Consider the following 18059-nt stretch of genomic DNA (forward strand, 5'->3'; position numbering starts at 1 on the left):
GGATCTTCCCAACCCAGGGATTGAACCTGTGTCTCTTGAGCCTCCTGCATTGGCAGGTGGATTCTTTACCATTGTGCCATCTGGGAAGCCCCTCAGATGGTATATACTTATAAATAAATGTGAGGTTGATAAAGCCTTCAGGCAAAAAAAAAAGAGCAGCCCAGTAGGGAAGCCCATTTTGGGAAGAACACTTTCAGATCCTAGTATAAGTAGCTATCTACAATGTCCATGCTACCTCCTGCCTTAAACAGTGACAATTTAGCAGGTCAGAGAGAAATTTGTGGCCTAACATTCTTTGAAGATAATTCTAAGACCAGATAAAGTTGGATAGAATTAAATCATCATCCTTGATACTGATTGATAGCGTTTACTTCCTTTTAGTAGGTGACGATTCGCCGTTCTCTTTTCCATATCTGCTAAATAGTCATTTGTAAATCCATTCAGTTTAGACAGGAGAACATGGGTCTGGCTTCATCTCAAGTTACCTCTTAATTTTTATTGTGAAATCATAGAGGTCAATGCTAGTAACTCAAAAAATATTGAAAACTTTTACAGGTGATGAGTGGGGATGTTTTTAGACTTTTCTATAGTAAGCTGTAATGAGAACAGTTTTAAGAAGCATTATTCATGGGCAAAAGACCATTAAGTAGCAAATGTGAGGGTGCCAGAGTATATTTTATTGCTCAAAGGAATATCTGAATACGAATAATGTGATTAATGACATACAATTTACTCCAAGAGGTTTTTTTTTTTTTAAAATCTTTGCATAGAATCATAAATCTAGGGGGGGTGTCTTGAGCAGTCATTTATTTTATTCTTCACTTTTAGATAGGAGGTTTCTTTTGCAACTCTTGGCATCTTCCCTGAAATATCAGACTTTTCACAGAAGCATTTGCACTGTTATATGGTATTTCTATAGCAAACAGTGGATTTAGAGGACGGATTGGAAGGGGTGGGGGTGGGCAATAATGGAGTTGCTTTCTGCTTTAAGAAACTTGAAACTCAAATCTGCCTGTGGATGAGCCTAGTGTTGTTGCTGTTTAATTACTCAGTCATGTCTGACTCTTTGTGACCCCATGGACTGTAGCCTGCCAGGCTCCTCTGTCCATGCGATTTTCCAGGCAAAAATACTGAAGTGCATTGCCATTTCCTTCTTCAGGGGATCTTCCCGACCCAGGGATTGAACCTGGGTCTCCTGCACTGGCAGGCTGATTCTTTATCACTGCACCAATTACAACCAAAATAGAGCTCATTTCTAAATGGTCTAATGTTGAAAGATACTTTGTTTTTAAATAACTCAGCTTTAAATTTTATTACTTTGTAAAATTTTTTTTTCTGTTCCTTTCCTGACAATCTTTTAGTTCTTAACTTCATTTAGTGAAGATTCTATGTCTCTTTGTATTCAATGCTCTAATAATCAATAACTATTTTTTCTTTTAGAAAAATTCTGAAGCTCACTGAACATATAAGTGACAGAGATGCTCCTCTGGGCAATTTGGATAAATTAAAAACCCACTGTACTCTGGCAAATTAAAATATTTTATATATTGATAGTATTTTAATAAATATTGATTAAATATGTCATGTGTGTGTGTATATGTGTGTGTGTATCCATACAACATCTTTTCTTGGCTCAGACCTTTACAAGAATTGTGAGAAGCAAGCTTATGTGGCAGCCTGGATGGGAAGGGAGTTTCAAGGAGAATGGATAGTCTATGTTTGGCTGGGTCCTTTTGCTCTCCACCTGAAACTATCACTACATTATTAATCTGCTATATTCTAATATAAAGTAAAAAGTTTAAAAGTTAAAAAAAATTGCCAGAAGCAGTAAAATGGATGAGATTTGGCCTTCAGCCTCTTATTCACCCAAGGAGGGTGTGAAGTGGCACAAACTGGGTGGCTGTGGGAAAGAAATAACATACACTTGGATAACCTACACATTGGAGAATTGAATATTGACAAATGTGGATACTGGAAGAAAAACGCTCAAGTGTTCACCACTTATTAGAGACTCAAGCATGACCCTGCGAACTTGATTTTCATTTTAAAGCTGGGGGCACTGCCGTGAGATGGGTCGGGCGGGCTTCTTCTGGGCTGTTGTGACCTGCACGCGTCTGCCTTTCAGACCGCTGCGCTGGAGGAGAGCATGGCTTTGAACCACACGGCCCCACCCCCGGACGAGCGCCGGCCGCCTTACCTTCGCGATGGGGATCCCTTTGCTTCCAAGCTTTCCTGGGAAGCGGATTTAGTGGCTGGCTTTTACTTAACAATCATTGGTAAGTTTCCTTGTTTTCTTTCTCTGTGCAAAGGCTGCATCTAGAAAATTCACAGGCTGCTATGTTGACTTTGCACAAAGATGCAAACACTTAAGTGAATATTTTGTGATGAAGAGTGGGAGGAAGCAGGAAAAACGGGTGGCATCCGGCCATATTTATATGTTTCATAGAAATGACTCCATTATCTTTCTTATTAGGGATAAATATTCCCTCGATAATCCAAGAAGCTTTACAGCAAAATACTTTATCTTGAGACTATTTCATTTTGATTGCTTTGGTAGTAGGTTTGTCTACCAAATAATAAAATTAATGATAAGGAGATCTTATTTAAAATAGAGTGCTTTTACTTTTTGAAAAGTGTTCTTGATATGATGATAAGAGTATAGGCTCAAAATGGACCTTAGAATGCATCTAGTTTAGCCTCTGTTTTTTGCAACGGAGGGAACTCTGTCCCCATGCTACCGTCAGGAGGATCACACTGAGTTTGCTTCACCTAAAGTCAAGTCTGGCCATGATAGCAGCACCAAGTGATTTTGGTGAGAGTTGAAAAAATGAATAATAAGTGGAAGTCAGTCCAGGGTCTAAAGTCTGTGTGCCTGATTCACAACGTGGTGCGTCTTCTTACTGGCTTTGGCATCCAGCGTGGTGGCCGCGAGTAGCTCCTTAGTACTTCTGACTTCTCCAAATTGAGATGTGTGTAGTGTAAATAGAAATCAGATACTGAAAACACAGGACCAGAAAAAATAATATAAAATAGCTCATTAATAATTTTAAACAATCGGCTACAGGTGGTGCTAGTGGTAAAGAACCTGCCTTTCAGTGCAGGAGACCAAGAGATGCCGGTTCGATCCCTGGTTTGGGAAGATCCCCTGGAGGAGGGCATGGCAATCCACCCCAGGATTTTTGCCTGGAAAATCCCATCGACAGAGGAGCCTGGCAGGCCACAATCTGTAGGGTCATACAGAGTTGAGCACAACTGAAGCGACTTAGCATAGCACACACAGCTAACCCATTAGGTTAAATAAATATATTTTCAAAATAAATATAATATTTTTATTTTGCTCAATATGACTACCAGAAAAAAATTAAATATGTATGTGACTCATATTTCTGGTTTCCATTATATTTCTATTGGACAGCACCAGCCTAGGTAATTCGATTTAACCGTAATATTTTTCTTACATTTAAAATCATTGTTTTAAATTTGAGTAACCAGCGTGCAGGTGGGTTACATCTTTAGGTATGTCTGCCTTTACTCTTTTCACATGTTGGGTCAAGCTTTCTCGATTTCTTTCTTTCTCTCCTTCTCCCTTCTTTCCTCCTCCCATCTCTCTTTCTCATCTACTTATTACTGGCTAAGACTTTCATTTAACCTCCTGAAATTAGCCAAACTCATTAGAAAAGTCTGGAGACCCCTCTATGGTCAGTGCTTGAGGAAAAGGAATGAATGAAATTGAATTAGAAATTCCACTGCAAAGCGTTTTCCTGAGTCCTTGGTTTTGTTATTTTTATACTGACTTAGATTCTGTTTCTTATAAATGGACCTCCACATCCTTTCAAATACAACTGTATGGTCAAAGTGCCCATTCTTTGCCACTGTTTATGTTGCTGGAAACACAGCTGTGAATGTAATGGGCAAACTGCTCTGCCCACGCAGAGACTATCTGATAGTAAAATCCACATTGCATTTTTATTAAACGTTAAGTACCTTCAGTGATCAGAAAAGACAGAAAAATAGACACCTTATAAATAGAATTTGTCTCAACCAGTTGTGAGGCATGAATTACAAAGTAGCACCTGTAACCTGACAGATTTCTCCAGATGACACAAAACGGAGAGGATGATTAGGGGTCTGAAGGAAAATCTACTGTGATATTCAAGTGGGAGTGCTGAGGAGGTGCCAGGAAAAGAGGTCCCGAAAGGATCCGGGAACAAAGGGAGCCTCAGATGACTCAGGGAGTCAAAGGTGGGATCAAACATATGTTCCCAGGTCTCTGTTCAGGGTGCAGCCAGATTCAGCTGGAGGGAAGGGGAGGTTGGACTCATCCTTGACCCAGTTTTGGGCTTGGTTCTGTGCCTGATTCCCCCACTTCTAGGACAGGTGTAAGGATGTGCCCGGATTCTTTTAAGGAACCAGTGGAGTGACATTCTTGTGAAATACTAGAAGTCTTAAGGAAAATGAAAAAATAACGTGAATTTGGAATAGAGGAGAAATAAACAAGAGACCCATTTCCATCCTCTGCTCTTTTCCTAGAAACAGTTCAAGGGTCTACATACAAGATCTAACATTTTTGTATTCATAAAAAGCGTCAGGAATGCCATCAACAAAAAAGTCCCCCTTGCTTTAGCTTTTACCTTCTTCATCTTCTTCTCCTTTAACTCTCATTAAAAATAAGCTTGTATTCTGTTAATATTCCCCTATTAATAACTTATATGTAGCTTGTAGAGAGTTGACTATTTTTTGATAAGCTTTGGGCACTGGGTGAAGCCTTATGAATCAGTAGTAAAAATAATTTAAGAAAGGAAAAGTAAGAAATTTAGTATTCTCAAAAGAGAAGAAAAAGACAAAGGATGTTTAAATGATCTTTGTGTATCAAATGCGTATGCATAGTTACTGCTTTTAATCTTTTTGGATATGAAGTAGAAGCCACGTGTTTATAATTTTTCCAGCCATGTTGTCACTTTTTAATTTCCCAGTGTGCCTTGGTAGCTGGTTCCCTTTAATGAGACCTGGGTTTCATTTCAGTTGGTTTGCTCTGGAATCTCCACAGTCTCTTCTATTTTTTGCCTCTTCTGTCTTAAGAAAGCTAAAGAGGTTGTAATGGCCCACAAGGCCGCTCTGACGCCTGGAATTCACAATTTCCTAAGAGCACAATGCAGTTAGTGCCTGCTGTTTTCATACCATCAGCTGAAACACCCAGCTGTGAAACACACGGCTGCCCCTCAAATGAATTGTGGTGGAGAAGTAGAAGTTAAGATAGAAAAATCTGGGTTTCTCCTGTTAATACTCTCCTTATTCCTTACTACTAAAGGCAGCTGTACCAGATTCTCATTTATACACAGCTATGAAGCAAGAATTCCTGAAGAAATCTACTCTACATGTTAAGCTATGGAAGTAGGTGTATTCTTTTCTTCACTAAAGTCAGTAGGGATTGGGTCTTTTTGGATTTAAACTGGGTTTGCAAGAGCTTTTGAACAGTTATCATTGTAATGCCAAAGCTGATCAGTCATTAATAAAAGGATATTAAAAAGTGGGAACACATTGATACCATTGTTGGTAGGTTGGTGGGTTGACGGCCACCTTCTCTCCCTTTGGTGGGAGGGGGAGAGCCCATGTTACCAATTGTCACCCACTTCCCCTCCATGCCTAGTCCAGTCGCAGCGGCAGACACCCAACGTCCATGTCCGCAGGATGCAGAAAGCCCTGGATATGTCTCCAGGAGATGAACCCTGTCCTTGCAGGGGGCCATGCCAACCTAATCTGGCCTCTGCCACTCCTGAATGCCAGTTCCCCCTCAGGAGTCCACAAGGAGAGTGAAAGCACCTCAGCTTGTTTGGGTCACTTCGTCTTCAGAATTTACTGATAGCCAAGGGGTTCACCCTTCTCATCAGAGGGAAGGAGTTTTTTCTATAAAGCCAGTACTCTAAAGATGGCTAAGGAGATGCTCCATCCTAGTGGCTAGTACAAGTACTGACCATGGGGATTCCCTCACCCACTCAACCACTGGGAAATCAGTGGTTCCTTTTTCTGGGTAAGTGCAGTTTAATAACCCCTGACTCCTATCCTTTTTGGAGGCAACCCATCCCTTGCCTGTCACTTACACCTCATGCTTTTTATTTCATCTTCTTAACTTAGATTTTTATTTAGGGTCCTCTCACTACCCTCTTAAATCAATGGTGTCCGTTTTTGAAATTGAGAAGTGTTTCATATCCGAGGGAGCTCTAAATCCTAGTCTTAATGATGGAAATTTCTATTTTTCCTTGTAGGGATTCTGTCTACGTTTGGAAATGGGTATGTCCTTTATATGTCTTCAAGACGAAAAAAGAAGCTGAGACCTGCGGAAATCATGACTGTCAATTTAGCAGTCTGTGATCTGGGGATTTCAGGTAACACTGCCATGCCATTTCTCCTTTGAGGGTTTCAATGCCCAGTTATAAAGTCCTCACTGGCTCACAGATCACCCTACCCTCAGCTTCTTTTGCTTGTCTTTTCACAAGTCATCTCTGCAGAATCTGTGGTGAGTCAGCAGAGTGGTGTCTGGCCATAGAGGTTGACCATTTAGGGTGTATCGAGTCTTTTCAGTGTGCCAGGCATGTTCCATGCTGAGGATACAATTTGAAATGATACATGATGCTTCAGATACCTCATATGGTACGAGGCTAAATGATTCCAAAAACACACTTACAGACAGGCTGTAGATCACTATTTTGAGCTCTGTCACACCCCTCCCACTCATGGAAATCTGTTAAGCATCAAGGGAGTAAGGTCTCAGGCTAAAAGATGAGTCTGAGAGGTGAGTCTAGGTCTAGGAAGGAGGGAGGGCTGCCCTTGTAATGACATACTTAAGTGTGGCTTAGGGACTGAGTGTAAGAATAGGAAACTTTTAGTTCAATAGCACTTGAATTTGGCTGCCAAAAATATCACCTGGGGAACTTAAAACAAGAACGACAACTTATGGCTGAGTTTCATACCCAGAAATTTTGATTTAATTGCTTGAGAATGTTACTCTGACATCAGGTTATTTAGGATTAGAAAATTAAAGCTTTCAGGTAAATTTGTGGTGCAGCCAAAATTTTGAATCCCTGGTTTATTTCTTGCTTTTTTGGCCTCTCTGATTACCCAGCAAGGAGGAACTGGAAGATAATTTGTCTTTAACTGTAATTCATTTTTACAAAGATGAATGATTTTGGGGTAAGTCACCTCCTTTTGGGTTCATCTATACAATCCCAATGTTGCCTCAGTAGTTCAGTTCAGTCGCTCAGTCGTGTCCGACTCTTTGTGACCCCATGAATTGCAGCACGCCAGGCCTCCCTGTCCATCACTATCTCCCAGAGTTCACTCAGACTCATGTCCATCGAGTCCGTGATGCCATCCAGCCATCTCATCCTCTGTCGTCCCCTTCTCCTCCTGACCCCAATCCCTCCCAACATCAGAGTCTTTTCCAATGAGTCAACTCTTCACATGAGGTGGCCAAAGTACTGGAGCTTCAGCTTTAGCATCATTCCTTCCAAAGAAATCCCAGGGCTCTCCTTCAGAATGGACTGGTTGGATCTCCTTGCAGTCCAAGGGACTCTCAAGAGTCTTCTCCAACACCACAGTTCAAAAGCATCAATTCTTTGGCGCTCAGCCTTCTTCACAGTCCAACTCTCACATCCATACATGACTACAGGAAAAACCATAGCCTTGACTAGATGGACCTTAGTCGGCAAAGTCATGTCTTTGCTTTTGAATATACTATCTAGGTTGGTTATAACTTTTCTTCCAAGAAGTAAGTGTCTTTTAATCTCATGGCTGCAGTCACCATCAGCAGTGATTTTGGAGCCCCCCAAAATAAAGTCTGACACTGTTTTCCCATCTATTTGCCATGAAGTGATGGGACCGGATGCCATGATCTTCGTTTTCTGAATGTTGAGCTTTAAGCCAACTTTTTCACTCTCCTCTTTCACTTTCATCAAGAGGCTTTTTAGCTTCTCTTTACTTTCTGCCATAAGGGTGGTGTCATCTGCCTCTCTGAGGTTATTGATATTTCTCCCGGCAATCTTGATTCCAGCTTGTGTTTCTTCCAGTCCAGCATTTCTCATGATGTACTCTGCATAGAAGTTAAATAAGCAGGGTGACAATATACAGCCTTAACATACTCCTTGTCCTATTTGGAACCAGTCTGTTGTTCCATGTCCAGTTCTAACTGTTGCTTCCTGACCTGCATACAGATTTCTCAAGAGGCAGGTCAGGTGGTCTGGTATTCCCATCTCTTTCATAATTTTCCACAGTTTGTTGTGATCCACACAGTCAAAGGCTTTGACATAGTCAATAAAGCAGAAATAGATGTTTTTCTGGAACTCTCTTGCTTTTTCCGTGATCCAATGGATGCTGGCAATTTGATCTCTGGTTCCTCTGCCTTTTCTAAAACCAGCTTGAACATCAGGGAGTTCACGGTTCACGTACTGCTGAAGTCTGGCTTGGGGAATTTTGAGCATTAGTTTACTAGCATGTGAGATGAGTGCAACTGTGCGGTAGTTTGAGCATTCTTTGGCATTGCCTTTCTTTGGAATTGGAATGAAAATTGACCTTTTCCAGTCCTGTGGCCACTGCTGAGTTTTCCAGATTTGCTGGCATATTGAATGCAGCACTTTCACAACATCATCTTTCAGGATTTGAAACAGCTCAACTGGAATTCCATCACCTCCACTAGCTTTGTTTGTAGTGATGCTTTCTAAGGCCCACTTGACTTCATGTTCCAAGATGTCTGGCTCTAGATTAGTGATCACATCATCATGATTATCTGGGTCTTGAAGATCTTTTTTGTACAGTTCTTCTGTGTATTCTTGCCAGCAGTGTTGCCTAGATACACACAAATATGTCTTTGGATCCCTATTTTCTGCTACGTAGCATGTGGTCTTAAGTTACTAGAATTGGGGAAATTGAGTTTGAACTGGAGAATCCCAGGGATGGCGGAGCCTGGTGGGCTGACGTCTATGGGGTTGCACAGAGTCGGACACAACTGAAGTGACTTAGCAGCAGCAGCAGCAGCAGCAGCAGCAGCAGCAGCAGCAGCAGCAGCAGCAGCACACATCAACTCATCTTTCCACCAGAAATATTTTAGCAGTTTCCCATCTAAGCATCCTTTAAAAAATATTTCCTGGTATTTGTTTCTCTCTTTGTAAGTAGATTTTTCTGCTACTGCCAATCTCTAAAAACATGGCTCAGTGGTAAGTGCTGATCCACTGAGTCAATATTTATCACCCAGCAGTGGATGTGCTGCCCTCTTAGTGAGTTTGGATGATCTTGGTGATTTGGGAAGACTTTTCTCAGCATGGACAGGCTGAATATCGTCAGTTCTTTGGGAAATCCACATGCATACTAAAAGGAGCATGACAGACCCGGCCCCTTTCTGTGAAAATAAGTTAAGATGCGCCTGGGGGTGATTTGCGAGGCTGCAAAATGAGTGCCATTTTCCATTTGGACACACGATGGCGGTGTCGCAACATGAATAATCGCGCTCCCGCTCAGCTCACCATCCTGCCCCCTAGTGATGCTTGAGTGAAACCGGCCAGTTCAGCCACATCCTTCATTTGTAGCGGACAGACGCTTACAGTTGAATTAGACTAGTCTGGGGCTTCCCGGGTAGGTCAGTGGGTAAAGATTCTGTCTGAAATGCAGGAGATGCAGGTTCAGTCTTGGGTAGGGAAGATCCCCTGGAGAAGGGCATGGCAACCCACTCCAGTACTTTTTCCTGGAGAATGCCATGGACAGAGGAAGCTGGCTGGCAATGGTCCAAAGGGTCCCAAAGAATTAGACATGACTGAAGCGACTGAGAGCACACAGCACGCATAATTGGCCGGGTCCATTGAAAATGCTTTCAACCGCGCAGGTCTGCTCTAGGATTGTATAAACCACCTGCTCTGCATATCTCTTAGAGTAATTCACCAGGAAGCATTTTCTTATATGGGTTAGTTTTCTCTGATCAACTCAGACCATTTTTTCCAACCTCTGGATCTCTCTCTGTCTTTTTAAATTTAATTAATTAATTTAATTAATTCATTTTTGGCTGTGCTGGGTCTTCATTGCTGTGTGAACTTTCTCTAGTTGCAGTGAGCAAGAGCTACTCTCCAGTTGTGGGGCATGGGCTTCTCATTGCAGTGGTTTTTCTTGTTGCAGAGCACGGCCTCAAGAGCAGAGGCTCAGGTGTTGCAACACAGTAGCTGGTCTGAGGCATGTGGAATCTTCCTGGATCAGGGACTGAACCTGTGTCTCCTTCATCAGCACGCAGATTCTTTACCACTGAGCCACCAGGGAAACCCTGGATATCTCTCAATACATTTTTTCCTTCCAATAAGTCTTAAAAATGTTTATTTTTTAAAGATGTTTATGCATTTAAAATTTTTTCCTTGCTTTAATATGTTCATTATAAAGCACCTTGAGAAACACATCCTAGAGACCAGATTTGTTTCATCTACACAACTAGTATTTGTTGTTTAAATATCAATGGCTCTCAATTATGAATATGTATCACAATCATCTGGGGAGATAAAAAGTATACTGTAATGGCTTAGCTTTCTCGAGATAAATTAAATCAGATTATTTGGGAGGTGGAACTCTGGACATTGATATTTAAAATTAAGCAAAGCAAAGCAAAACAAAACAAAAAAATACTCCAGTGATTTTAATGTGCAGCTGGGGTTGGGGAGAGACATTTCCAAAATATTCATCAAATCCCTTTGGCGTGGACTTCCTTGGTGATCCAGTGGTTGAAAATATGCCTGCTTACACTGGGGACATGGGTTCGTTCCCTGGTCTGGGAAGATTCTACATGCCTCGGGGCAGCTAAACCCATGCGCAGCAACTCCTGAGCCCCTGAGCTCTAGAGCCGCCATGGCAATGAGCAGCCTGAGCACCGCAGTTAGAGAGTAGCCCCCACGCTCTGCAACTAGAAAAAGCCCACACACAGAAACAAGGACCCAGTGCAGCCAGAAACAAACACACACACACACAAATAAATAAAATGTAAAACAGTGCTTTGACATTCCAAAGGTTCTAGATGACATCCTAGAGGTTTGTTAAAGGCTCCACTCTAGACAGAAGCCTAACATATCTGTTTTGCTGACGGATCCCAGACACAACAGACATTACTGTACTCCATCAAGTCACTGTCAATTGCCTTTTTTGGCTGCCTTTAGCACCACCCATGGCGACCCACTCCAGTACTCTTGCCTGGAAAATCCCATGGGTGGAGGAGCCTGGTAGGCTGCAGTCCATGGGGTAGCTAAGAGTCAGACACGACTGAGCGACTTCACTTTCACTCTTCACTTTCATGCATTGGAGAAGGACATGGCAACCCACTCCAGCGTTCTTGCCTGGAGAATCCCAGGGATGGGGGAGCCTGGTGGGCTGCCGTCTCTAGGGTCGCACAGAGTCAGACACGACTGAAGGGACTTAGCAGCAGCAGCAGCAGCAGCAGCAGCAGCAGCAGCAGCAGCAGCAGCAGCAGCAGCAGCAGCACCGCCCAGCAGACCCTTAGCTCAAACTCTGAGTTTGCTGTTGGCCCTGCCTAGAATGTTTTCCCTCTAAACGTTTGCTCGAGTTCTGGGCCACTGATTTAGCATCCACCTACACCTCACATTCACAGAGAGGTCTTCCCTGATCTGATTGAAAACAGCAGATTCTGTCTCTCTCCTTCCTCTGTTTCATTTTTCTTCCCACCACTCAGCATGAGCCAGCATTCCATCATATCGTATCTTGCAAATTATTGTTTGGTCTCCTCTGTTAAAAATGAATCTGTTAATCTTGATCTCCACATTGTCCTCTAGCACCATGTACATAATGAGCATTAAATAATTATTTGTTGAACAAAACAAGAACTCTTTTACATTGGGTTTCCCTACTGACAATGGAGTGTAGACCCAACAGGATTAGAAAGCTCTGAGATGAAGCTGCTCAGTCTAGTTAGTTGCAGTATGGCACCGGCTGTGTAGACAGCTAGAGGTGATGTGTGTCTAGCTTATAAAAGCACCCGATAAAGATGAGTTACTTGATTGAACTAACAGTGTACCAAGGGAGGGTACTCCTGGGAAGGGTGGAAGGGGCCAGCATTTGCAGGCTGTGAATGTCAGTTACTTGGGTTTTCTAATGCATGAAGGTTGGGGAACCCTCTTTTGATAGGTGGATCAGATACAGGTGTTGGAAAGCTTCCTCAGCCGTTCTCTTCAAGGAGGGGGGAGATTGAATATATATTGGATGAGGAGGGTGCAGGGTGTCAAAATAAAATAGAAGACTACTTTCTAGAAAGTAACAAACAAAACAAGCTGATGAAGGCTAAAGGGATAAATAGTTTAAATCCTAGAGATCTGGGTCTGGTTGTAAACAAATTGGACCTAATGTTTCCCAAAATAGCTCCCTCTTGTCTGCCTAGGATAAGACTCCACAGCGAGTTGGATGGGCGGGGTAGAGTTTAACTGGAGGGACCGTCCCTTGACAAGTCACTTGGCGCTCTAGTTGTAGGCAAACCGTTCACCATCATCTCTTGCTTCTGTCACCGCTGGGTGTTCGGCTGGATTGGCTGCCGCTGGTATGGATGGGCTGGATTTTTCTTTGGCTGTGGAAGTCTTATCACTATGACTGCTGTCAGCCTGGACCGATACCTGAAAATCTGCTATTTATCATATGGTAAGTAGGAAGGTTTCTGTTCCCTGAGAGTCGAATCTAGGTGGATTATCAGAGCGGTACATGTTTTACCCAGAGATAATAAACAAAGATTATGAATACACTCAGAGACTAGGAGTATTTCTACTCATAGCCTATCTTGTTCTAACTTACGCTTAAAGACTCGAACCTGTGTCCATGTAGGTTTCTTTCAATGCTATTTTTTATAGGAATGTCTGGTGTTTCGCTACGATGCTTTTATGAAAGTATCATCTCTTTGTATAAAGTGTGTAAGCTTTTACTGTGTTATGCCATGTAAGCAAAATAAATAAAATGCACTGAAAGGATATTGGGTCCAAGATGTTTTAGCTATTTCCCCGAGTAGTAAGTATAATTATATGGAAAGATTTTTCTGATTCTCCTTTAGCACTCAGGCTCCCCGTGGCTGCAGAGATGAGGAATTCTCCTCCAGGTTAGAGAACCGAGCCTGCAGGAAAGGACACACATACGAAATACCAGCCAACATTCTTTTTGTGGTCTTGGTATGTAGAAAGAGCAGTGGGTAAGAGAATCGGTTAGGGGTGAGCCAGCCATAAACACCCTTTCTGAGTCTAGTGATCAGATTTTAATGATAAGACCATTCTACATGGGAAAAATAAATTTTTAATACTTTGGCTTCTTGGGCTTCTGGAAAAATCATTGAACCCGAAAGAGACACATTTGGCCCTTTAAATTTAATATTGAGAACTAGGTGCAACCAGAGAATGATACTGGTTCACGCTACACTGCTTTGTTCATCAGTCTCAATCAGCTTGGTGATTGTCACCATGGAGACAGAACATGGCCTGGAGCCCAAAATGGAAAAGATCAAGTTGATGTGACACTGTCAATGGGGTCGAATTTTTCTTTATATTTTAAAAGTTTACAAGCCTAAATTAAAAACAAAATATACAGGAGGTTGGGGTGGGGGATAGGGTCATGGTCCAATGTGTGCACCATCCAGCGCTCATCTTTAAGAAAAGTTTCGCATCGCTTTTTCTAACAGTTTAGAATCTGCAGCAGAAATAACTTGAATCAAAAATTCCAATAAAATACAAAAAATACAATTATACCTAACTGGATGATATCAGAGTCCATTTTTTCCTAAAAACTTATTTTTGATCATGTCAAGTAAATTTTAAATATACCTATAGATTTTACAGATGAAGAAGCAAAAAGTTCAATTTCCTGAAGATATTTGAGGAATACTAAACCTCAATGTCTCTGCTTTTTAAATATTTTCTTGACTTCAGGCTTCGGGTCCCATATAGAGATAATGTTGCTCACCCCCCAGAATCACTGCAGGGCACAACTCCCGTGGGAACTGTATATGCTTTCCAGCTTCTTCTAAGATTGATTCTCGATAGTCTGGTTTCATCATTTGATTTGTTGCACAATTAAACCCTCCACACGGTATCTTGGAATGTTGGAATTAGAAAGTCACTTGGGGCCATGTAGACCTTTCCCCCATGCAATGGGATAAAGTGTTTTAAGGCATCCCTGACAGACAGCCACCTGGCCTCTTCTTGAGTAATTCCAGTGACCAGTGACGGGGAGCTTACTACTGCACAAGGCAGCCCATTCTCTGATTGGTCTGCTCTGGTTGTTACAATGTTATTCCTTATATTGAGACAAAACTGCTTCCCAGTAACCTCCACCCATTGGTCCTAGTTCTGACTGCTGGAGCATCACAGAACCAATCTACTAATCTACTCCCTCCTGTACTTGACAGCCTTTCACCATAACCGAATGTAAGTATAAAACACCTCACCAAGCAACCCTCACCGTAAACGCGTCTACATATGCTTATGCACGTTCCTGTAAAATTATATAATTATCCGTGCCAATGTTTTCTGCGTTATAATGGATAACCAAGAGCTGACAGATAGCGTGGCTACCTGATTGTTACTCCTATCTGGTGGGTCCATGAGATTTGCATTTTATGACGATGTCTATTTGAAAAAAAAAATAGAGACGAAGGAAACCATCTGTTACGTTTCTTGTTAGTGCCAAATGAAACAAACACAGGAGTGAATATTCATGTCAACGTAGTCCTTCGTAGTTTGCAAAGGAGACCTGGCATGGTGCATTTCACCCTCCTCGAAATCCGTAAGCAGTGGATTTTTATTTCCTCCATTTTACTGCTAAGAACACTGACGTCTGGAAAGGTTACGTGAAGCGGGTCAAATACTAGAAATGAGAAGGATTAGGCCCTTCTGATTTTCTCAGACCTCACGTGACGCTAAGCAGAGTCTGTGCTGAAGAAATCATTTGGCTTTTATTAAATATGATTCGATATTTCTTCTCTGCTACCAAAACCCAAGGCAGGTAGGAGCCACCTCTATGGCTCTTTGGGTTCCAGGCAATAAATGGGGTGGAGGTAACTTCCTGTAGAGGCTGAAGCCCTAGAGCAGGCTGACCTGTCTTTGGTGGTGGTATTGAACTTTGTAAAATGATCACTAGTGCGTTACAGCTTTCCTTAACCGACTGCGCTGTTTCTGCCTCTTGGAATGATCTTTTGGCTAATGGAAACCAGTGCTGAAACACGGAGTTTGTTTTTTTTTTCCCTTTGTTTTTCTGAAAATATTTTCACAGAATTACTTTTGCAGAGCATGGTATGTTCTACCTAGGTTCCCCACTTCTCCACCTTTGGCTGTGAGTGTGACTGTTGTATTAATAACATTGGAAGAGTGAAAATCTGCTCTCACCCAACCCTTATGACATTACCCCACTCGGTCATGACCCTGGCATCCACCCCCACTCCTTGAGTTCTTAGGTGAGAGGCACACAAGCTTTTTGGAAGAAGGATATTTTAAAGACACAAGCAGTGTCTTCTCATTTCTCCCCCAAAGGACTCTACCTCTGATGAACCCTTAACACATGCTTTTTGGGGCTCCATTTGTATATTCTGCCAGTTAGCCTCTTATCCTGGATAAGAGCTCCAAGGTCATTCTGGATATTTTCCCAAGATCTTCCACAGTCTTCAGCATCCTCTCATCTTTTTACTGCCACCTCTCCCCAGCTTTTGTCACGTCCCCCTCCCAAGGCTCCCAGACGCCTAGAGAAAACCTTCCTTGTGAAATCACTTCCTGTTTTATTCTCTTGGAAAAAGAGCCCAAGCTCTGGAGCTCTCCTTCCCTCCACCCAACTCTCCCTCCGGCTTTGGTTACTGACCACGTCTCCCAGAATCCAATGGATCAACTCTTTGGATGTGGAATTTGACCTGTCGAGGGGAGGTGTCTGGGTGGAGGGCAGATTACATCCTGATAATGCTCTTCTTCCACCTCCAGGGATTTGGCTGAAAAGAAAGCACGCCTACATCTGCCTGGCGGTCATCTGGGCCTATGCTGCCTTCTGGACCACCATGCCCTTGGTAGGTCTGGGGGACTACGCACCTGAGCCCTTCGGAACTTCCTGCACCCTGGACTGGTGGCTGGCCCAGGCCTCAGTAGGGGGCCAGATTTTCATCCTGAACATCCTCTTCTTCTGCCTCTTGCTCCCAACGGCTGTGATCGTGTTCTCTTATGTGAAGATCATTGCCAAGGTTAAGTCCTCATCCAAAGAAGTAGCTCATTTTGACAGTCGGATCCATAGCAGCCATGTGCTGGAAGTGAAACTGACCAAGGTAACTGCAGTCATAATTTATAGACATGTTCTGTAATCAATTAAAACTTCACAGGGTGAAGAAGCTAGGGAATGTTAAGACTGGGAGAACTTCAAATGCCCTCTGTTTATGTCCTTCTGAATTTGGTTTTTATTTATTTAAACCTTTGTAGTAACCCTTGTGTCTCTATCAGTCTCATTTACACACACTTTTAATATCTACCAAATTTATATAATGGATCTACTGGGGGCTTATTTCCTCTATTGAATAGGATATTATTGATTTTTAAACATTATTTCACCAATAAGATTAATAACTTTTATGACTCATAAAATGCCTCGGTATTTAATGTTTCGTATGGACTTTGTTCTGGAGGAGGACATGGCAACCCACTCCAGTATTCTTGCCTGGAGAATCCCATCAACAGAGGAGCCTGGTGGGCTATAGTCCACAGGGTCACAAAGAGTCGGACATGACTGAAGTGACTGAGCAGGCACGCACACATGGACTTTGATGGGCATAATTATGGACATTCCTTATTTATACAGTAAGAGCTTACTGTGTCTGCTTCCCTATGGGTTCTTCACACAAGAGGCGTTTCTGCAGCATTGAGTCCCTTGGCAAATGCTAGTCTCAGAGTTGGCAGTCCTTCAAATATGAGTGTTAGTTGCTCAGTCATGTCCAACTCTTTGCAACACCATGGATGTAGCCTGCGAGGCTCCTATGTCCATGGAATTTCCCGGGCAAGAATGGGTAGCCTTTCCCTTCTCTAGAGGGTCTTCCCCACCCAGAGATCTAACCCAGGTCTCCTGCATTGCAGGTAGATTCTTTACTACCTGAGCCATCAGATATTGTGGTGCTCTGTAAAAGAGCAGATGATCTGAAAACAGACAAGGGTTTGGATTTTTTGCAAGGCTTGTGACCCAGAGGTAGATACTTTGAATCTTGTGTAACAGGAATAGTAACGTCTGTCTCTCTGGGCTGTGGTGGGAATTCAATGAAATAAGCCTATTATCCTGTCATCTGGTGCGTAGACGATGGTAAAGAAACCATCGGTTGGTCGGTTTAGTCGCTAAGTTGTGTCCGGCTCTTTTGTGATCTCATGGACCGTAGCCTGCCAGCTTCCTCTGTCCATGGGATTTTGCAGGCAAGAATACTGGAGTGGGTTGCCATGTCCTTCTCCAGGGGATCTTCCCGAACCAGGAATTGAATCCTTGTCTCCCGCATTTCCTGCACTGGCAGACACTTTGAGCCACCAGGGGAGCCCAAAGAAACTGTAGCTCCTCTTTTCTTTCCTGACCTGCAGGAATTCAAGTAAAGCCTAATGCAAGTGGTTTGTACACTTTCATCACACCTCACCTTTACACTGAAAAATATTTTTCAGCAATCTCAATATAAATGCCATGTTGCACCATCAAGTTTTTTTTTTCTGTTTCTTTTCTTTTTTTTAATTTTTTTATTGAAGGATAATTGCTTTACAGAATTTTGTTGTTTTCTGTCAAACCTCAACATGAATCAGCTATAGGTATACATACATCCCCTCCCTTTTGAACCTCCCTCCCACCTCCCTCCCCAACCCACCCCTCTAGGTTGATACAGAGACCCTTTTTGAGTTTCCTGAGCCATACAGCAAATTCCCTTTGGCTATCTATTTTACATGTGATAATGTAAGTTTCCGTGTTACTCTTTCCATACATCTCACCCTCTCCTCGCCTCTCCCTATGTCCATAAGTCTGTTCTCTATGTCTGTTTCTCCATTGCTGCCCTGTAAATAAATTCT

General features: G+C 42.5%; 1 protein-coding gene across 1 annotated transcript in view; it reads left to right on the plus strand.

Moving 5' to 3' along the window:
* Nucleotides 1–2146: 2146 nt before the first annotated feature.
* Nucleotides 2147–18059, plus strand: part of OPN5 (opsin 5) — a 32763-nt gene continuing 16850 nt past the window's right edge. The window contains exons 1-4 of the mRNA XM_069563139.1: nucleotides 2147–2276; nucleotides 6264–6383; nucleotides 12490–12660; nucleotides 15966–16300. Coding sequence (XP_069419240.1) covers nucleotides 2147–2276; nucleotides 6264–6383; nucleotides 12490–12660; nucleotides 15966–16300 — 756 coding nt within the window. The remainder of the gene's footprint in view (nucleotides 2277–6263; nucleotides 6384–12489; nucleotides 12661–15965; nucleotides 16301–18059) is intronic.

This window comes from Ovis canadensis, chromosome 20, assembly GCF_042477335.2.
Source record: "Ovis canadensis isolate MfBH-ARS-UI-01 breed Bighorn chromosome 20, ARS-UI_OviCan_v2, whole genome shotgun sequence".
Taxonomy (NCBI): domain Eukaryota; kingdom Metazoa; phylum Chordata; class Mammalia; order Artiodactyla; family Bovidae; genus Ovis; species Ovis canadensis.